Source organism: Schistocerca nitens, chromosome 1 (assembly GCF_023898315.1).
Source record: "Schistocerca nitens isolate TAMUIC-IGC-003100 chromosome 1, iqSchNite1.1, whole genome shotgun sequence".
NCBI classification, from domain to species: domain Eukaryota; kingdom Metazoa; phylum Arthropoda; class Insecta; order Orthoptera; family Acrididae; genus Schistocerca; species Schistocerca nitens.
This window is the reverse complement of record NC_064614.1, coordinates 93,589,480-93,612,174: the sequence shown is the minus strand read 5'-3', so window position 1 is coordinate 93,612,174 and position 22,695 is coordinate 93,589,480. Positions and strand designations below refer to the sequence as shown.

General features: G+C 43.7%; 1 protein-coding gene across 3 annotated transcripts in view; it reads right to left on the bottom strand.

The window, feature by feature from the left end:
* LOC126234596 (double-stranded RNA-specific editase 1-like) overlaps nucleotides 1–21,811 on the bottom strand; it is a 98,999-nt gene extending 77,188 nt beyond the window's left edge. For all 3 annotated transcript variants that reach the window (XM_049943326.1, XM_049943317.1, XM_049943334.1), the window contains exon 1: nucleotides 21,717–21,811. In XM_049943326.1, the coding sequence (XP_049799283.1) occupies nucleotides 21,717–21,765 (49 nt within the window). In that variant the 5' untranslated portion in view covers nucleotides 21,766–21,811. The remainder of the gene's footprint in view (nucleotides 1–21,716) is intronic.
* Between the last annotated feature and the right edge of the window lie 884 nt (nucleotides 21,812–22,695).

Here is a 22,695-nt window from a genome sequence, read left to right as displayed (position 1 = left end):
CAAACACTACAATGGACAAAACAGGACAAGAAAAACACAGAGAGACGCAAGAAACAGGGATAAGAGATTAGAAACAAGAAAGCTGATTACCATGGCTGGCTGACCATGAGAATAAAAAAGGAGAATTAGCTACTCTGCAACACATTAAAATTTCCACCCCACAAGCCCTACGGTGGAGGACACAGAGGGACAAAGGAGGTGCGTTAAAACTTAGATCAAATGATAAAACTCACCCTCATGAATAAAATGTAGAACTAAAGCTGCTGTTGATGCATTGTCACCCAACACTGAAGACAGGGTGCTGGGAAGGTTAAAAGTCCACCACAGAGTGGCTAAAAGTGGGCAGTCCAGCAAGAGGTAGTCAACTGTCATTTGGGAGCCACAGCGACACTGAAGTGGGTCCACGCGATGGAGGAGGTAGCCATGTGAGAGCCACGTATGGCCAATGCAGAGTTGACAAAGGACAACTGATTCCCTGTGAGAAGCCCACAGGGAAGACTTCCACACATTCACAGTCTCTTTAATGACACGCAGTTTGTTGTGCATACTGTTATGACACTCCATCTCAAAAAAGCCAAAAAACCTTGCAGCATAGCACACAATGCAGGTCAGTTTCAGAGGTCTCCAGAAGTGGCTTCCACGTAGCCTGTCAGCAAGCTCATTGCCTGGGATTCCGATGTGTCCTGGGGTCCACATAAACACCACAGAACAACTGGACCATTCCAGGGCAGAGATGGACTCCTAGATGTTTGCTATCAAAGGATGGCAAGGGTAGCACTGGTTGATAGCTTGTAAGCTGTTCAGGGAGTCAGAACAGAGAAGATACGACTCATCAGAACAGAAATGGATGTACTGAAGCGCACAAGATATGGCCACAAACTCTAGAGTGAATACACTGTAGCCAGCAGGCAAGGAATACTGTTCAATACAGCACCTGTGGACATAGGTGAAGCCAACATTATCATCAGCCATCGAGTCGCCTGTGTAAACAACTTCAGAGCCCTGGAACATGTCAAGAACCAATAGGAAGTGACAGTGGAGAGCAGCAAGGTTAACACAGGTCAGAATGAAGCTTCAGATGAGGTATACACCATGGAGCTGTACGTTAATGGACCTCGAGTATATGTGGTAAGGGCAAGGACTCCAGTTCGGAGAGAAGGGATCACATGTGAACTGCAATCGTGAACCCTGACCTGGGCCACCGATGCGGGAGATGAACTGCCTGCTGCAGGTGGGAAAAGTACACTGTAATCCAGATGCTCAGGAGAACTACGAATGTGTGCAACATAGCTGGCGAGCAGTTGTGCACGTCAGATCTGCAATGGAGGGACTCTAGCCTCCACCAGGACACTGGTCACCGGACTCTCTCTAAAAGCTCCTGTCACTAGGCAAATGCCACAGTGGTTCACTGAGTCGAGTAAACAAAATGCCGAGGGCGCTGCTGAGGCATAAACCAAACTCCCATGGTCAAGGCAGGATTGAACAAGGACTCTGTAGAGCTGCAGCAGCATAGACCGATCAGCACCCCAGGGTTGGTGTTGCTGAGGCAGTGGAGAGCATTGAGGTGCCACAAGAGCTCCCCTTAAGCAGACGAAGGTGAGGTAGCCAAGTCAATTGGGCACTGAAAACCAGTCCTAAGGAGCGATATGTCCCCAATACAGTCAGTAGATTGTCATTAAGATAAAGTTCAGGTTCCGGATGAACGGTACAATGCCGACAAGTGCATGACACATGACTACGCAGCTGAAAACTGGATGCCGTGGGCTAGAGCCCATGACTGCTCCATGTGAATGGCTCCCTGTAAGTACAGCTCAGCAACACCAGTACTGGAGGAGCAATACGAAATGCAGAAGCCATCCAAATACAGAGAAGGGGAGACGGATGGTGCTACAGCTGCTGCTAGGCCATTGATGGCCACTAAAAAGGGAGATACACTCAATACAGAGCCCTGCGGAACACTATTCTCCTGAATACAGGGGGAACTATGGGAGGCTACAACTTGGACATGGAAAGGACAGAGCGACAGGAAGTTTTGGATGAAAAACGTCAGCGGGCCCCGGAGACCCCACTCATATAATTTGGCAAGGCTATGATGTCAGGTTGTGTCATATGATTTTTGTAAATCAAAAAAGACGGCAACCAGGTGTTGGCATTTGGGAAAGGCTGTTCGGATGGCAAACTCTAGGGACACAAGATCATTGGTAGAGCAACCCTGATGGAAGCTGCTCTTACATGGAGCCAGTAGGCCACGTGACTCTGGGACCCAACGCAACCGCTGACACACCATACATTGCAGCAGCTTACAAAGAACGTTGGTGAGGTTCATGGGGCGATAGCTATCCACTTCAAGCGGATTTTTACCAGGTTTTATCACCAGAATGATGGTGATCTCCTGCCATTGCAATGGAAAGACACCATTGCACCAGAATCAGTTGAAGATGACAAGGAGATACTGTTTGTGGTCAGACGTGAGATGTTTAATCATCTGATTGCAGATCTGATCCAGCCCAGGAAATGTGATGGGGCAATGTGCAAGGGCACTGAGGAGGTCCCACTCTGTAAATGGGGCATTATAGGGGTCACTGTGGCGTGTAGTGAACAAGAGGATTTTCCTTTCCATCTGGTGATTAACTGTCCAAAACGCTGGTAAGTAGTTCTCCGACGCAAAGCGCCCGGCAAAGCGCCCGGCAAAGCGCCCGGCAAAGCGCCCGGCAAAGCGCCCGGCAAAGCGCCCGGCAAAGCGCCCGGCAAAGCGCCCGGCAAAGCGCCCGGCAATTGCTTTTGCATCAATAGAGAGCACACCATTGATGTTAATGTTAGGGACACCTGTTGGGGTCTGGTACCAAAAACGACGTATGATTTTCAACCAGACTTGGGATGGTGGCATATGGCACCCAACAGTCAACACATACCTCTCCCAATACTCATGTTTCCTTCATTTTATAAGCATGCGAACGTGGGCACGGAGCCACTTAAAGGCTATTTGGTGCTTTAGGGAAGGGTGCTGCTCATGTTGCTGTAGAGCTCACCGATGCTCTTTCATTGCCTCTGCGACTTCCAGTGACCACCAAGGGACTGTCTTTCGCCTTGGGCACCCTAGATAATAAGGGATCGATGCAGAAATTTTCTTTGTAGTGACCTGTTCGATCACAACATCAATGGCACCACATGGGGGAGATTCAACGGTGACAGCAGAGGTGAAGGCTACCCAGTCTGCCTTGTTTAAAGCCCATCTGGTTAGGAGTCTTTGGGCATGACACCGAGGGAGTGATAGGAAGATGGGGAAGTGGTGCCTTCTACACAGGTCATCATGTGGTCTCCAGTGGATAGATTGGAGGAATCCTGGGCTGCAAATTGATAAATCATTAACTACTATGAGCACACTGAAATGTGTGGTGTCACAAGTATTTAAGAGGCATAGGTCGAGTTGGGACAGTAAATTTTCAACTTCTCTGCCACGGCAAGTAAGCATGATGCTACTCCAAATAGGTTATGGGCGTTAAAATCTCCTAAAAGTAGGAAAGATTAATGGAGTTGATGAATCAGCGCAACCAACGTGTTCAGGGGTACCGCACTGTCTGGAGAAAGATACACGCAGTCAGTTATTTCCTGCATCGTCCATATCCTGAGAGCCACAGGCTTCAAGAAGAGTTTGAAGGGCGCAGGTTCACTACATACCAAGTTGAGGACATAAACACAAACTCCACCTGACACTCAATTATAGTCACTACGGTTCCTGTAATATTCCCTGTAGCTGCAAAGGGCAGGGGTCCACACTGACAGGAACCAAGTTTCCTGGAGGGCAATGCAGAAAGCAGGTGTAAAACTTAACAGTTGCCATGGCTCAGCTAGGTGGTGGAAAAAACTGCCCCAATTCCATTGGAGAATAACGTGATGGTGAGACTGGGAAGGCATGAAACACTCAACGACGAAGTCTACGCCTCAGGGTAACTTGCTGCCACTGACTGATTTCCTGAACAGGCTATATCCATTGTGACTGAGGGTCTGGCAAGATCTAAGTCCTCAGCAGACACCAGAATCTTCAACTCATTGTCATACACAGAGCTTGTAGGCAGTGGTGTGTGTGTGTGTGTGTGTGTGTGTGTGTGTGTGTGTGTGTGTGTGTGTGTGTGTGTTTCTTCTTTTTTGGGGTTTTTTAGGGTGCTCAACTACTGAGGTCATTAGCACCCAGTCACAAATGTAAGTGCACAGATAATTTGGTAAAACTCAAGGGGGGGGGGGGGGGGGGGCACAAGAAAGTTCCTACAAAGATGCAGATAAAATAATTAAAAGAGTTAGATGTCTTGGGACAAGTCCGTCAAAGGCCTGGAACCCACAAAGCTAGCAGGAGAGCCATCATCAGCAAAAGAATGGAGGGATTGCTAGATCCATTGCACCAAGGGATGGACCAGATATGGAGCTCCAAGGCTCTGAAGAGCACCGAGTGAATCAGAGCAGAGTACATACGGAGAATGGTGGTGGCGGCGGACATACTGAACGGCCTGATTGAGAGCAAAAAGCTCGGCTGTAAAGCTGGAACACTGGTCGAGGAGCCAGTAATTAAAGGTGACGTCCCCGACGACAAAGGCACAGCCGACACCATCATCAGTTTTGGAGCCATCAGTGTAAATAAAGGTGTTACTGGCAAGTCACACACAAAGTTTGACAAACCGTGAGCAACAGGGGGGTGAAACTCATATAGGGATTTCCGGTAACACGACGTTGGTTTGGTCCCAGGCCACTTGGAGCGCTGCAAGTTTAGCAATTTATAGTTTCGTGTTCCTACTGAATGACGTAGTCTTCCATAATTGTTTTGGTATCGTAGCAACGTGATCGTGATTTTTCATTTAAATTGCAGTGTAAGTATGTTGCTATTATTCTGCTTAATTTTTGGATGCATTCGTAATATTTGATGGTGTGATGATTCATTATTTACTTTTTTACTTTTGTTTTGTATAGAACATGAGGTTGTATCATCACATTATGTTCTATGGACCCTTGTATATTTGTTCCTGCAAAGAAATACAATTTCTGTCACTCAGTTTACTTAAAGGGTAAGTATATTTCCTATTTCTGTTCATATTTCCTTGTATTTCATAGAGAATCCCATGCTAGCAGCTTTTGACATAGTTGGTATTCAACTTTCCGAATCCTGTAATGGAATATAATTCTGGCTTTGATTCATCTTCCTTTTTGCCACGAAGTACTCTTAGTGACATAATAAGTACCATTTATTGTGCCGTTTACTACATACCAAATATTGGACGTGTTACAATTGATTCGTAATGCCTCGAGTGTGTTCTGTTTCCCATTTTCGACAGTAAATATTCTGTACAGTACATAACACTCTATCCAGGTAAAAAGTGTTTGTTGCTGTTGTATCGATAAAAGTTGTGTTCTCACATAAGACATTTGTTTGGAAGTCACACAAAGCAGGTCCTTCAAGCAGTTGGACATTTACACGTATTACTGTGGCAATATCCAATGCAGTTGAAATCTTCTCACACTTTAATGCTCAACACAATGTAATACAGATTTACAGCTGTAACTGTTACTGATAATGTACAGTTGAATTTGTTATCTACCATGGTATCTAGATGCTGAAATATACTGAAATGGTACAATAAGCAGTGTTTCTACTGCCTGATAGCACTGTTTAACAAAGTAGTGTTGAATATAGAATATAGTGCAACTACGCTCACGCAGTTATATATAGAGTGATGTGCATATCCATAGTAGAAATGAGAATTTGTTTCGTTTTTTCACTATTTTGTAGCAATACCACATCAGCTTACAAGCCATGATAACAGTTCTCAATACTTCAGTACAGGATAGCTGCATTTAGACATAAGCTAATATGATTTTTGATAGTGAAATTAATTTCACTTTGAGTTTTCTTTAACATTAATCAATGTAAACCATACCTGATCTTTTTTCTCGTTCCTAATTTTTGGTTTGAATAACATTTCAGACGCATGAGGATGAATCATACAGGAAGAGAACAATCCAGTTTGAGATTGAAATTGAAATACTCGTGCAAGTTTCCCGGATGCAGGAGTAGTTATTATGTAAAAATAAATTCCAAACACAAGAATAAACATTTATAGAAATTTCCAGCTGCATCAAAAAGTGAGACTTTAAAGAAGTGGAAATTGATCTATAATATGGATGAAGGTGTCAACTGTAGTTATTATTACATGTGTGAGGATCATTTTTATGAAGCAGATTTTGTGAACTTTACTAGACACAGGCTAAATCCTGGTGTTATACCAAAGCACATGGAATTGGTGTTGTATCACCCTCCCCCCACCCATCTGTGTTACACTGGTGGTGGTGGTTGTGGTTGTGGTGGTGGCTGTTTCACCACATCGGGTGCAAATATAAGAGTGCACGAGACAGGTCACAATGCAAAATCTACAGTAATACAACGAAGCAGTCCCCCTTTACAGAGCACAGATGATGGTGAGTACAGCTTTTTATCCTCACCTGTTTATGATGTTGAAAGTAGTCCAGGTGTAATGGGATCTGGCGTTTCTAAACGTGATTTAACTCCAAGAAAACACAAAATGTATAAACTGCATAGAATTACAGTTTCCAGAGTGTGTAAATTGAAAAAACAGCTACAGAATGAGAGGAATAAATTGAAAATTCTGAAAGAGTTGTATGATGACAGGACATCTCAGTTAATTGAAGAAGAGTTGAATGATGTGACAAACTTTTATTAATAGTCTGTTAAGAAATGCCAATATGCAGCCCACAGCAGTACGGCGGTCTATACAAGATAAGGCATTTGCTTTATCTATTTATAAGCGTAGTCCCCGGTTGTACAGATATTTGGCCACATACTTCTCCCTTCTATCTGGCAGGCTGCTCAAGGGAGTGCTTTCCCACATACCATTTGATACAGGACTTAATCCAGCTTTATTAAACTTTTTAGCAAGGGAAGTAAGTAATATGCATGAAAATGACATGTATTGTGCTCTACTTTTTGACGAAATGTCTCTGGATGATGGTATGTACTATGATGCACACAAACAGCTAATCTATGGGTATCAGGACTTGGGTCATTTAGGACGTTCACCTGTAGCTGCTAGTCAAGCATTGGTTTTTATGCTGAAAGGCATTCACAGAACTTGGAAACAAGTTCTAGCATATTACTTTACCGCAACCACTTTCCACTACACCCATTTGAAATCACTCATTGTTCACATCATAAGTGAACTACAGAATATTGGGTTCAAAGTGGTTTGTACTGTATGTGACCAGAATGCAACAAACCAAAAGGCCCTTAAGCAACTGTGTGAAGCAAATTTGTTGAAGCCCAGTATATTTCATTTTGTCGTCAATAATCAACCAATTGTTACCATTTATGATGTACCACTTCTGCTCAAAAACACTAGAAATGCTTTGATAGATAATAAAATTCAATTTGAACCTCACAAAGCAGCAAAGTTTGAGTACATCAGTACAGTGTTCTTTTTGGATTAAAAAAAAACTGTTCAAAACTCTACCCAAATTAAAAGCACAACACTAACTTTTCTGATTCCCATGTCAAAATGAAGGTAAAAGTTGCTGCTGCACAAATGAGCCATACTGTTGCAGCTGCAATTGAAACATATGTTTCTTCTCACACATTACCATCTGAAGCTATACACACAGCTGAGTTTGTGGAAAAGGTAGATAATCTCTTTGATTCACTCAACAGTAATGAGCAATATCCCAGGGATGGAAAACAATTTAGGTGTGCTTTATCAGAAAATTCGCCACATTTAGAAATGTGGTATAGCATATTAAGGGAAATAGGCAGCTGGCAAATAATAGATTTAAAAACGGGAAGAAACAAGACTAATATGTTTAGCTTCATAAAGGTTGGCAGATTACATTATAGTCTATTATTTTCTTGTGGAATACCTTGAAAGTGGTTGGCTTTAAGTACTTAAATTTAAAGGCGTTCAATCAAGATGCTTTAGAAAATTTCTTTTGTTGTATAAGACAACATGGTATTGCTAATACAAACCCAGCTTGTTTTCAGTTTGTACAAGCTCTGAAGACTTGTGTTGTCAATCATATGACTTTGCCTTTCAAAGCCATGAGTGTAAGTAGCTGTGAAAATGATGATTACACTCCCTTGAGCAGTTTGTGTCACTTTTTGGCAGCTAGTGGTAGGAGTGAATATTTAAGTGAATGTGAGATGAATGACACTGATACACCTGAGCAAATTTATTCTTACTCAGATGGTATCATCGAGTCTGTAGAAGATCAACAATCCTTAGCCTATGTAGCAGGCTATGTACTAAAAGCCATAGATGTACCAGATGATTCTGAAACATGTAATACCAGTCTCTACTCCTCTGTTGTGATTGAAAATTATTTGTTTACCTCATTTAAAGAGAATAGTGAGGAGCATTCTCATTTGAAATATGCAAGTGAAAGAGTCATGATTTTCCTAAGGGCACTCCATGATCAGCTGTATGAGTACCTAAATATTCATGGTTACACAAGAAGACTACATGATAATTTAAAAAAAAAAACATTTGTTGTGTGTCATACAACAATTTGTAATAAACATGCCATTGAAGATAGACTTCTGAAGGCAAGTATTCCATTTATAATATACAAGTATGTGAAAGAAAAGAAATTTACAAACAAGAGGAAATTGTGTATGCAACAACTTAAAAAGAAGTTCAAATCATGTTAAAAGACTTTGTATTTTGTTTATAATGTGTACAATGAGAGTAAGCTCCCTATACATATACAAATGTGTTAAAAGCAGAGAATTACATGTTCTTGTATCAAAATCATGCCTTTGATTTGTTATGACAAAATCTGGTAATTCAGCAGGAACATAACACTTTCTAGATGTGATGATTGTATTCTAAAAGTATAATGAATAAAGTGCTGTCAAGGGGAATTTGTGTTAATTTTCAGTAGTGTACCAAACAAAGTTTTCAAAGAGGAAATAAATAAATAAAAATGTTAAAAATAAATGTTGTACCAGCGTCTTCTTTCATTATTTAAACATGATAGGTGTTGCCAAAATAACAACCAAGTTGGGGAAAAAAGAAAAAAAAAAATGTGTGTTGCAGTTCATTTTCTTTGTGTGTCTCATTGGCAAAAGCATTTTGGCTACATTCATGGAGAGTGTACCTGCTCTGCTCCCAATTTGTTTTTCAGTTGATGTAAAGTAGTATTTTGTGTGTTTCATAAATTTATATGAACTGTGCAGAAGTTCAATTTCATATGACTGAATATCCATAAATAACAGTCAACAGAAAAAATAATAAATCGGATTTTGTAGACTTTGAAGTACACCCTTGGTTTGTAGCACAGATTTTTTTTTGTAAATGACCTCTTGGTTATCCATTAGCTGTGTAGTTATTTATTTGTGTAACCTACTATTCCACTTTCGATCATGCGAGTGGACATAATGTGCTTTAGGATATGTGGAAACGTAAAAATCATTTATATATGCATGCTATGTCAGATGATTTTTTAGTCTGAAATGTGCTAAAGCTCGTTTATTTCCACATGATAATGGCCACACGGCCAAAATCGCATTATTGAGTTTTACAAAAAAATTTCACAGTCAAAAGGTGACGTCGTAATTTACGAAAATTTTCACAATGTAAACTGCAGCTACAAGTAGTTAATGTTTGTTTTTGATTGAGTTTTCTTTTATATATTACTTTGCGAGATCTCAAAAACCTTTATTACTGCACTATGCGGCCCACAGTCAACGATTAAATGAAAAATATTGTCCTCTAATTCGCGTATTTAGAAATAAACATAAGATATTTTCGCGCCATATTTTTTCGTATTGAAGTTCACAGCCAGGCCACAAGTAGCGCTGGTGTCGTTCTGTGTTTCCGTATAATAACGTGGTCATTGCACTTCTACTATATTGGTGTTCTGTGGTGAGCAATACACTGCATCTGGAGTACCCTCCTTTGGGAGCGAGCTGAGGTCGAGATGAATGTGAACCGGAGCCAAGGTGGTGTCAGGCTCTCACCCTCTCTGAAGGTAGTAGGGAGGGCAAAATCCCATTGTTGAAGCAGGCGATGAAAGCGGACTCCAGGGTGCAGCAGGGCAGACACATACAACCCATACTGACGGTCGAGAGAATCGTTGAAGGAGGACTGATAAGAGGGGTGGTCGGGCATTGACAACAGCCAGCAGGCATACCGACAAAGCAGGACGTCGCGCCGGTAGGTCAATGGTAATTTGGCGGCTTCAGCATAAAGACTCGACGGGACTAGTATAGAATGCTCCAGTCGCAAGACGTAACCCCCGATGATGGATGGAGTTGAGACGGCTTAAGAGGGATGGCCGAGCAGACGATGATCCCATAATCCAGGTTTGATCGGACTACGGACCAATATAAGCGAAGCAGGACAGTGCGATCCGCTCCCCAAGATGAACCACTAAAGAACACGGAGGACATTAAGGGAATGTGTACAATGAGCAGCCAAATAAGAGACATGCGGAGACCAACAAAGTTTCCTGTCCAGTGTGAGCCCTAAAAACTTCGTTGTCTCCACGAATGGGAGAACAATGGGCCTGAGATGTAAGGATGGTGGAAGGAATGCTTTATATCGCCAAAAGTTGATGCAAACTGCCTTCTCTTCAGATAACCGGAAGCCATTAGCCACACTCCATGAGTATAGGCTGTCAAGACAACGCTGAAGGCAGCGCTCCAGGAGGCATGTTCTCTGGGCACTGCAGTAGATCGCGAAGTCATAGACAAAAAGAGAGCCTGAGACGTTAGGTGGAATACAATCCATAATTGGATTGATCGCTATGGCAAAAAGGGATATGCTCAAAATGGAGCCCCGAGGCACTCCGTTCTCCTGGAGGAAGACGTCGAACAATATGGAACCCACACGTACCCTAAACATTCGATCTGTTAAAAATGAATCAATAAAAAGGGGCAGGTGACCACGTAGGCCCCACCTGTGCATAGTGCAGAGGATACCTCTTCTCCAACAGGTATCTTAAGCCTTCTCCAAATCGAAGAACACAGCTACCGTTTCGCACTTTCGCAAAAAGTTGTTCATGATGAACGTCGACAAGGTCACAAGGTGGTCAACAGCGGAGCGGCGTCGACGAAAGCCACATTGAACATTGGTAAGTAGCCGTCGAGATTCAAGAATCCAAACCAACCGAGCGTTAACCATGTGCTCCATCACCTTACAGACACAGCTTGTAAGAGAAATGGGGCGGTAACTAGTAGGAAGGTGTCTATCCTTCCCGGGTTTGGGTATGCGAACAACAACAGCCTCGCGCCAATGCACGGGGACCTGACCTTTGGTCCAGACGTGATTATAGGTACGAAGAAAGCATTTGCCTGCCGGAGAAAGGTGTGTCAGCATCTGAATGTGAATGGCATCTGGCCTCTGAGCAGAGGACCGGGACAGTGCAAGTGCACGTTCGAGTTCCCACATGGTAAAGGGGGCATTGTAATCTTCCAGATTCAGCGAGTGGAAGGAAGGTTGCCAAGCCTCTTCTGCCTCTTTTCTGGGAAGGAAGGCAGGGTGGTAATGGGTGGAGCTTGAAACCTCCACTAGAAAGCAGCCGAAGGCGTTTGAGACATCAACAGGGTCCACAAGTACCTCATTACCTGAAGTCAGGCCAGGTACCAAGGAGTGGGCCTTAATGCCCAACAACCGGCGCAGGCCACCACAGATGACAGAAGAGGGAGTAAAACTATTAAAGGAGCCTGTGAAAGAGGCCCAACAAGCTTTTTTGCTGTCTTTGATGACTCGACGACATTGCACTCGGAGTCGTTTGTAATCAATACAATTTGCCAGTGTAGGGTGGTGGTGAAAGGTGCATAAAGCACGTCGTCAAGCACGGATAGCATCTCTGCAAGCCTCCTTCCACCAGGGGACTGCAACGCGATGTGAAGAAGAGGTAGTACGAGGAATGGAACGTTCGGCAGCATTGATGATAACAGCCGTGAGGTATTCGACCCGACTGTCACAGCCGAGAAAATCTTGGTCCGGAAAGGTCACCAGGGAGGAGTAAAGTCCCCAGTCAGCTTTGGTATCTTCCTGCTCGAGGAGCGGGGGGGATGGGGTGTGGTGCAGGAGATGAACGACACAGGGGAAATGGTCGCTCGAATAGGTGTCAGAAAGGACATACCACTCGAACCGTCGGGCAAGAGTGGTAGAACAGATCGAGAGGTCCAAGTGGGAGTAGGTATGAGTAGAGTCCGAGAGGAAAGTCGTGGTGCCAGTATTGACGCAGACAAGACTGAGATGGTTGAAAACATCCACCAAGAGGGAACCTCTCTGACAGGATGCAGGAGAACCCCAAAGGGGATGATGGGCATTGAAGTCGCCAAACAATAAACGGTGGAGGAAGCTGAACAATCAGGTGCATCATGTCAGCCCGACTAACTGCGGATGACGATGGAGTGTAGACGGTACAAACAGAAAAAGTAAAGGCAAAAAGAGTAATATGGACAGCTATTGCTTGGAGTGGGGTGGTCAATGGGATGGCATGGTAATAAACATTGTCTCAAACGAGATACATGACCCCACCATGAGCTGGAATACTGTCCACAGGGGTTAGGTCAGATCACTCAGAGGTATAGTGGGTAAAAGCAATACGGTCAGTTGGGCACAACTTCGTTTCCTGGAGACCAATGACGAGCAGACAGTGCAGACGGAGGAGCAGTTGTAATTCCTTCCGATTAGATCGAATACCTCTTATGTTCCAATGTAACAGAGCCATCGCAAATCAGAGAAAGGGGGAATGAAACAGGGGAGAGCTGGTCACCTCGACGGCCGCGGAGGGCCAGGTTTTGAGGGAACATCGCTACAACCATCGAGAGGTGGATCCTGTTCCATCGAGTAGTCGCCAGCTGCGGCCACATTCCTGGGTTGCGCAGGAGGGGAAGCATCGTCCACCGACGACAGGCCAGCTGAGCACCTGGCAGCAGAGCGGTCCAGCGAAACTGAGGACGGTTGGGAGCAGCGACTGTTGGGTGGAGCATCAGACGAAATGCGCTGGGGTGGAGAGGGGGATAAAGACTTCTTCTTTGAGGCCTTTTTGGAAGACTGATGAGTCACAGGGATGGTGGGCTGTGGGGGCTGGACCCGAAGAAAGTCCTAACACTCGGGGTCTTTTTTGAACACCGGACCTTGGAAGCCAGGGTCTGTAACGTTTCCCTGATGGGCGCCTGAGAAGAGGACCACTTCTCAGGCGGCGGCGGCGGAGGAGGAGGAGGAGGAGGAGGAGGAGGAGGAGGAGGAGGAGGAGGAAGGGTGGCCCCTGGGGCAGAGGGGGCAGGGGCCATGAGGGAGGAGGATTTGGAAGGGAGGGATTTGGGAGGCAGAGGCATAGACCCCAGATGGGGTGAGGAGGTGGAGGGGGGACAGGATATGGGTGAGGATACTGCGGAAAGAGTGGACACGACTGAAGCAAACGACGTTGTCAACATCACGGGATGGAGGTGGTCATATTTCTTCCTGGCCTCAGAATAAGACAGATGGTCCAAGGTTTTCAATTCTTGTATCTTCTTCTCCTTCTGATATGCAGGGCAGTCGAAAGATCTAGGTGAGTGGAGGCCAGGACAATTGATGCACTGAGGTGGTGGGGTGCATGTATGTCCCTCACGAAGAGGACGTCCACAATCTCCACAAAAGGGCTCAGCTTCACATCGTGACGACATGTGCCCGAAGCACAAACATCGAAAGCATCGCATAGGAGGCAGGCCATAAGGTCACACGTCGCACCGGTAGCACATCACCTTTATCTTCTCTAGGAGAACATCCCCTCGAAGGCAAGGATAAAGGCCCCAGTGTCGAAGCGACGATCTTTGGGGGCACGCTGGACGAAATGCAAGCCACGGCGCTCCAGGTTGGCCCTGAGCTCCTCATCAGATTGCAGCAGGAGGTCCCAATGGAAAATAATCCCCTTCGTCCTATTGAGCACCAGATGTGGGACAATTGACACTGGGATGTCTCCTAGTCAGTCGCATGCCTGGAGCGCCGCCGACTGTGTAGCGGAGGTGGACTTTATGAGAATGGACCCCGAACGCATTTTACTAAGAGCTTCGATTTCTCTGAAGATATCCTCGATATGCTGTACAAAGAACATGGGCTTGGAGGTGGCAAACGTCCCCCCCCATCGGTCCAAGAACAGACTAAATAGCGGGGGAAGTATTTTGCTCCAAGCCGGCAAAATTTTGAAAAATGGAGGTCAAACCCTACAGGCCGAAAGGTGTGAGACTCCTTTTAGACATCTCTTATGACAGGCAGGAATACCTCGGGCCTGTTCTAACCCCCAGGCCCACAGGGAGGAGGTGGGGGGGGGGGGGTGTACACATGGCCATCAGTTCCAGCACCTCTGTCCCGAGTTACTGGATTCGGTGGTTATGAGTGTGATGTGTGCATGCTTGTATGTATGAATAGTGTGTTTGTCTTTTTCTGATTTTTTGTTTGTATTGTTTTGGGGGCACAAACAACTAAAGTAATACACGCCCATCTCTCTCTCTGATGAATGCTGTGGCCAAAAGTTGTGTGTGTCCTAATTGCATTTGTCTGCAACTTAACCTTTTATCTTTATGGTATGTGGCACTATCTTTTCCTACAGTGTTCACTTATATGTTATTACCTTCCTCACTTTGGATGACGCTGCTTGTATTTACAAGGATTGCAAACACGTAAATCAATATATGGTGACATTAGTTTGCTTGTGTCAGCCAGTCATAAGAGAAGAAATATGCCGCCTTGGAAATTTCTCTGTCATCACATGAGTGACAGTATGCTTTATGGTTTCCTCACATAATAACAACATACTAAAATGTATAAAAAAGTTTATTCACTCTGGTTACTGTAGAACCTCATGAGTAACACACAAGTAAATAAAACACACACACACACACACACACACACACACACACACACACACACACACACACACACACTACAGACACACTACAGACACCTGATAATACAGAAAGGTCAAAGGTCACCTATCAGAAATTCTGAGATTATGGAAAACTAAACCATCTTTCATCATTAATGTGCAAAAGTTATGAGTAATACTCAAAATGAACTGATATCAATAAACATAAAATATCAGAAAAGAGTGATCACTAGAAGGAGAAAAACAAATCTGATCACAAATATTCAATGGGTTGGTAAAATGTCAGGAGACAAAGTGAGAATATTGATAACATAGTGGACTCATTGAGCATCATGTAAAATATTGCACCTCACCAATTTGAATGGTTACTGCTGTTCTGAATGTTAGATAACACTGTCCAACAGTAGTTTGCATCCAGAAAATTTCAGCCAGCCACATGATTGCAAGCTGTCACTTTGTGCCTAGCCATGACTCTGCTGAAAACATTGTACAATATGGATTATAGTGGGCACTTTGTCACTTTGATTAGTGTTGATTGGCAGGATGAATAGTCTCTTTGTGGGTATGGATGATGACTATTCCCTCAACCTGTATGGACTGCCCAAAGTGCAAACTCCAGCTAAATTTATGCCTAGTGAAGAAACATTATTGTATAAGCACTTACACAAAGTGCAGAAAGTAGCTGCATGGTTAAACTGCAATGCAGTCAGAGTGGGAGGAAAGGAACTGTTTTGAAACTGAAATGTGACAGTCACAAAAACACCATTCTTCATATTAATGTACATGGGTTATGCGAAGATGGAGCAATTTAGCTCAAATATAGGCTACTTCACACATGTTGTGACTGGTCTTCCTACATTTTACCAACCCATTGAATATTTGTGATCAGGTTTGTTTTTCTCCTTCTAGTGATCACTCTTTTCTGATATTTTATGTTTATTGATATCAGTTCATTTTGAGTATTACTCATAACTACCAATCTACCTCCAAGCAGGCTTTTGGCATTTGGTGGAAGGAATCTCATTATACTGGGAAATATATGGACCCTGTGTCATTCCCCTCACCTGAGAAATGCACTGCTTATTTTGTACCATGAGGAGATCACAGGATTTTTGTTTCATTGAGTCTAGGACCAAATGGCTTATTCTGGACTCCAGTACTTCCAGAGAAGTTTTTCACAGTATTTAACTAGAAATATGAAAACCACAAAATGCAGCTCTTTGCCTTTGCAAACACTTAAATTGACATGGAACCTGCTCTTCTTTGCCTTATCATCCAATTCCAGCACAGGAAATTGTTTCATTGCATGAACTACATTGCAATGGTTTCAAAACACACATGAAAACATTAAGCATGCACCATGAATAAAATAAGAATGGAAAATGTCCAACAAACTGTGCAGTATGAAGCAAAGCAATGTCTTCACATACCTAAAACAGTGAGCAAAGCTAAGGTATTTGGTTACAGGTCATTTTTATATCAAAAACTGCAGGCACAGAGACGTAGCTGCCAATCATGCCAGTATCACTCTGCAAAAGGAACCTTTCCATAAGTTTTTCCTGCTGAGTGAAGTTTACCCACCTCAGTGAAAAAAGTTACATAACAGTTCTTTTGTGTGATGATGTTCTCAGTTAGGTAACACACAGAGTGACCAATCATTTTGCCAAATCATGGAAATGCACGTCGGACATCTCGCATTTAATATCTATGTTCAGTGTGTAAACAGAACAATCTGATGGATACACGAAGTTCCTACTGTGATGGAAATCTTCAACAGAGTATTGTAAGACATCCAGGAGTCTCTTAAAATTATTGTTCCAAGAGGGTCTGTTCTCTGATTATTTATACCAAGACTTCTACAGTCCATTCTTAAATAGTAAAGTACTCACTGAATCTTGCCAAACACCCCATTTGACAATTTTACATTCTTTGCTGTATTTCATTTTCCCAATTTTTGCTACCTCTGCAAATTTTTTCTACTGCTGCAAATTGTTACACCCACTTGATATATACTTCATGACAGTAGGAAGACCAGTCACAACATGTGTGAAGTAGCCTATATTTGAGCTAAATTGCTCCATCTTCGCATAACCCATGTACATTAATATGAAGAATGGTGTTTTTGTGACTGTCACATTTCAGTTTCAAAACAGTTCCTTTCCTCCCACTCTGACTGCATTGCAGTTTAACCATGCAGCTACTTTCTGCACTTTGTGTAAGTGCTTATACAATAATGTTTCTTCACTAGGCATAAATTTAGCTGGAGTTTGCACTTTGGGCAGTCCATACAGGTTGAGGGAATAGTCATCATCCATACCCACAAAGAGACTATTCATCCTGCCAATCAACAGTGTGCACACTTACCCTCCAAGTTGGAAACCACTCCATGAAGCTCCAGGTGGCCCTTACCCAGGAGAAATGTTCATTACAAGGCAAGATGAGCAGGAAATCATATCTACTGAGGAATGCAGCATGGAATACGAAGATAAGAATGGGAAATTAGAAAACGCAAAGACAAATGGAGTGAGAACATCAATCTTTTAGGCTTAAGTGAGGTTTGGTGGGAAGGAGGAGAATTTGTATCTATAGAACAAAAGATAATTTACAAAGGATCATTTGTTTTTATTCGATTTGGGGTGCAAAACCAACTGTGTCCATACATGCCCACATTAAAACTATAGAACATAAAGACAGAGGAGTTAAACGACTAAATGTCAATCCCAGCTGACATAAGAAAAGACAGCTAAAAACTGGGAAGTGGAGAAAGGTCTACAAAAGACATCATACAGAAATGGAGGTCCAAAACTAAGATTTAATGGCCTTCACCATATTGCTTTGATGGATACAAAGAAAACGTGGTCAACAGCCCATGTGCCATTTGCTAAAATGCCCGATAACTCAGATGACAAACCCAAGAGGGAATGTAAATGGTTAAAAATGGACATTCCGTCAGGAAGTTATGGACAGTTAAAACTTGGGCACAATGTGTACAAAGTAGTGGGGAAGTGCCACTTATCAAATGATGGCTAAAAAGGCAGTGCCCAATACGCAACCAACTTCCCAGTGGGAGGGCCGAGAGGAGGTTGTCCAAGCCGCTGGGGGAGGCTTAATAATCCTGAGCTTGTTCCTATGAAGGGAGGACCAATGGCGATTCCAAAGGGACACCACCTCCCCTGACAGACAGCAACACAGAGATCATTGGAGGGAATATAGGAACCAGTAGTATGAGGTACAAGGACTACTGCCTTGGCAGCAGCATCAGCAGCAGGGTGAGCAAGCAACAGTTTTACTAGACCCGGTGCACTAACGGATGGGCAGTGTACAGCACACAGACTTTGAAGGGCGCTAAGAGTCTGAGCAGAGGACGTAATTGGAAAGGTTGTGTCGCTGGATGTACTCCATGACCTGATACAAGGCGAAGAGCTCGGCTGTAAATACTGAGGAGTGTGCTGGAAGCCAATGTCAAAAGACACGGTTGCCAATGACAAAGTCACACCCAACCCCATGGTTAGTCCGAGAGCCATCTGTGTATACAAAGGTACTACTGCAAAATTCCATGCTAAGGTCTTGAAACTGGAGGTGATAGAGTGAGGGTGGAGTAGTGTCCTCAGGAAGCAATTTAAGGCCAAGGTTAGCATGGGCCACTTCACGAAGCCAAGGTGGTGAACGGTTCACACCTACTGGGAAAGTTGCAGGTAGTGTGAAGTTAAACTGCCCAAGCAAGTGCTGGAAGCAGACTCCAGGAAGTAACAGAAGAGGAATGTGCCCCATAATGGCAATCAAAGGAACCATTGAAGGAGGAGGCATAGTATGGGTGGACACGCATGGCAGACAAACAGCATGCATACCTGCTGAGGGAGAAGTCACAATGGTAGGACAGTGGTAGTTCAGCAGCTTCAGCATACAGACTCAACTGAGCTAGTGTATAAGGTACTAGTGGCATAACAGATGCCACAATGATGGGTAGTGTTGAGATGGTGTAAGAGGGATGAACATGCAGAACCATAAATGAAGCATCCATGCACCCATAGTCGAGTTTTGAATGGACAAAGGAACAATACAAATGGAGGAGGGCTGTTTGATGTGCACCCCAGGAAGCACCATTGAGGACACTTAGGACATTGAGGGACTGCATACAGCAGGTTGCCAGGTAAGACACATGGGAGGACCAAAAATGTTTCTTATCAAGCATGAGCCCCAGGAATTTCTTAGTTTCAATGAATGGAAGAGCAACAGGCAACAGATGTAAAGAAGGTGGAAGAAACCAATTGCACCACCAGAAATTCATACAGGTTTTGACAGTGGAAAAAAACAAAAGAAATTGTTGAAGCTCCACGAGTGAAAACAATCAAGACATTGCTGAAGATGCCATTCAGTGAGACAGGTCCATAGAGAACTGCAATAGATGGCAAACTCATGAACAAAAAGGGAGCCAAAGATGCCCAGCGGGAGACAGACCATTATAGGGTTAATGGCGATAGCAAATAGGACAACATTCGGGACAGAACCCTAAGGTACACCACTTTCCTGGATAAATGTGTCCAACGAGGCAGAAACCACATACACCTTGAAAACTGTTTTTTTTTTTTTTAAGAATTCCTGAAGGAAACAGAGCAGGCAGTCACAGAAGCCCATGTGTAAAGAGTGTGGAGGATACCAGTTCTCCAGCAGGTGTAGGCCTTCTCCAATTTGAAACACAACCAGTCTGGGATTTCCACAGAAAACCATTCATGGTATTGGTGGACAAACTAACAACATGGTAAACTGCAGAATGGCGAGCTCTAAATTCGCATTGTTAGTAAATTGTGAGACTTAAACAATCATACCAGCTGGTCATGAATGATACATTCCATCACCTTGCAAACCTAGATGGTGCTTTAGCTGGAAGGAAGGCTTTTGTCCTTATACTGGAGTTAGGTATGGGTATGACAGTGCCTCCATGTCAGTGTCCAGGAAATGTGCCCTCTGCCCAGGTGAGTTTGTATGTATTAAGTAGAGTGCTTGCCTGCAAGAGAAAGGTGCTGTAGTATCTGAATGTGGACAGTGTGGCTGTGGGGCGAAGGATCAGGATGAACTGAGAGCTCTATCTAGTTCCCTCACGGTAAAGACAGCATTGTAGCACTCACAACTCTGAGAAGAGAAGAGTATTGCCAGAGTCTCCTCCTATTGTTTCTAATGGAGGAAGGAAGGCCCATAGTGGGAAGAACTCAATTTCCGCAAAATGTTGGCCCAAGGTGTTGGAGATAGCAATAAGGTCCATGATAACATGACCTGCTACTGTCAGCCTGGAAATTTGCAAATTGATCTTGGTCCCAGAGAGCCATTGGGAGTTGTCCACATGACAGAGGAAGGGGTGGAACTGTTAAAAGAACTAGTGAATGAAATCCAGCTAGCTTTTTTTGCTATCCTGAAGAATGTGATGACACTTTGCTCACATCTGTTTATAATGAATGCAGTTCACCACCGTAGGATGATGGTTAAAAAAGCAGAGAGCACATCTCCCTGCGCGAATTGCATCGCTACACGCCTCAGTTCACAAAGGGATGGGAATGCAGCCTGGTAAAGAGGAAGTGCAAGGAATGGAATGTTCTGCAGAAGTAAGGATAATATTTGTGAGATATTCCACCTGCCCAGCACAACTAGAGAAATGCTGTTCTTCAAAGGTTGCCAGGGAGGAGTAAAGCTGCCAAGCAGCCTTAGTAAGCTGCCATTTGGGTGTGCAGGCAGGTCAGGTAGGAGCCAGCAAACGGATAGCACATGGGAAATGGTCGCTAGAGTAGGTGTCAAAGAACAGACCACTCAAGATGGACAAGCTGGGCAGTGCACAAGGAGAGGTCCAAATGGGAATAGGTGTGCAAGGAGTTGGAAAGCCAAGTGGGTGCTCCAGTGTTAAGGCAGAAGAGGTTGAGCTGATTAAGGAGATCAGCCAAGAGGGCACCTCTCTGAGACCATCCTGCGTATTCTGCTGGGTACAAAGGTTGGGGACATAGAGAATCTGAGCAGACAAGAAATTAAGACCGGGAGAATGTCTCATCTTCTCCAGTCCTCACAAGATTGCATATAATTCTGCATCAAAGACTGTAAATTCTGGTGGCAGTCTGACCTTGAGGCCACAATGCAGGGAAACAACAGAGTCCCCCTGCTTACACCTATCCCTAAAAACAGCTACATGGTCATGGTACTCAGATAAAATGTCAGAGAATATCACATTAAAAATGGAAGCAGGAGTGCTATATCTCCAGTACCACATCAAATCTAAAATCACTGTGTGTCCCCAGTAACCAGGGAAGAAGACTTAAAACCTTTGATTTGGTGTCATACTGGCTCCACACCGAGTGACTCCATCATACACTGAACGCAGATCCCAAAGAGCTTTGCGACTCATGGATGGTTGGAAAAAAGGCATTCCAGGGGTGGACTAGCAACAGTATGGTGGGTGGGTGAAGTTGGAGCTCCAAGGAACTTACATGCCTGACACCATGAGGAGCTGGCGCCAGATTGTAGGTGGTGCTTGTTGGTTCCCCTGCCTCAGCACAGATGCTAGGTATGGAAATGGTTGGATAAGCACCTGTGGCCAGCCAAATCCCCTCATGATGGACAGCAACAATGATCCACAAGTAAGAGGGCATCACTGACCCATAAACGTGCAACCATAGTCGAGCCATGAACACACAAAAGCCCAATAAAACTGAAGGAGGCGCACCCTGTCCCCTCCCCAAGCCGCCCCCCCCCCCACACATATATATATATATATATATATATATATATATATATATATATATATATATATATATATATATATATATATATATATATATATAAACAAAGATGATGTGACTTACCAAATGAAAGTGCTGGCAGATCGACAGACACACAAACGAACACAAACATACACACAAAATTCAAGCTTTCGCAACAAACTGTTGCCTCATCAGGAAAGAGGGAAGGAGAGGGAAAGACGAAAGGATGTGGGTTTTAAGGAAGAAGGTAAGGAATCATTCCAATCCCGGGAGCGGAAAGACTTACCTTAGGGGGAAAAAAGGACGGGTATACACACACACACACACACACACACACACACACACACACATACACACACATATACATATACAGACACAAGCAGACATATTTGTCTGTGTGTGTGTGTGTGTGTGTGTGTGTGTGTGTGTGTGTGTGTACCCGTCCTTTTTTCCCCCCTAAGGTAAGTCTTTCTGCTCCCGGGATTGGAATGACTCCTTACCTTCTTCCTTAAAACCCACATCCTTTCGTCTTTCCCTCTCCTTCCCTCTTTCCTGATGAGGCAACAGTTTGTTGCGAAAGCTTGAATTTTGTGTGTATGTTTGTGTTCGTTTGTGTGTCTGTCGACCTGCCAGCACTTTCATTTGGTAAGTCACATCATCTTTGTTTTTAGATATATTTTTCCTACGTGGATGTTTCCCTCTATTATATATATATATATATATATATATATATATATATATATATATATATATATAAATGCAACTCTGGAGGAAGAACAGAAAACAGCAAAATCATCTACAAATAAACAGCACTGTACAGATCTCTTTACCATAGATGTGATACTGTTGATGGCTATAGCAAAGAGGGTAACACTTAAAACACTGCCCTGAGGAACACCATTCTCCTGCTCAAATTGATCAGACAGCAAGTTACCATTTGGGTCCTGAAAAACTGCTGAGATAGGAAAAACCATATGAAGATGGGGAGGTGGCCACAAAAGCCCCATTGATGCAGTTGTGTGAGAGTACAGTGTCTCTAAGTAGTATTTGTTGGTCTTTCATGGTGCAGCTGACTGGATTG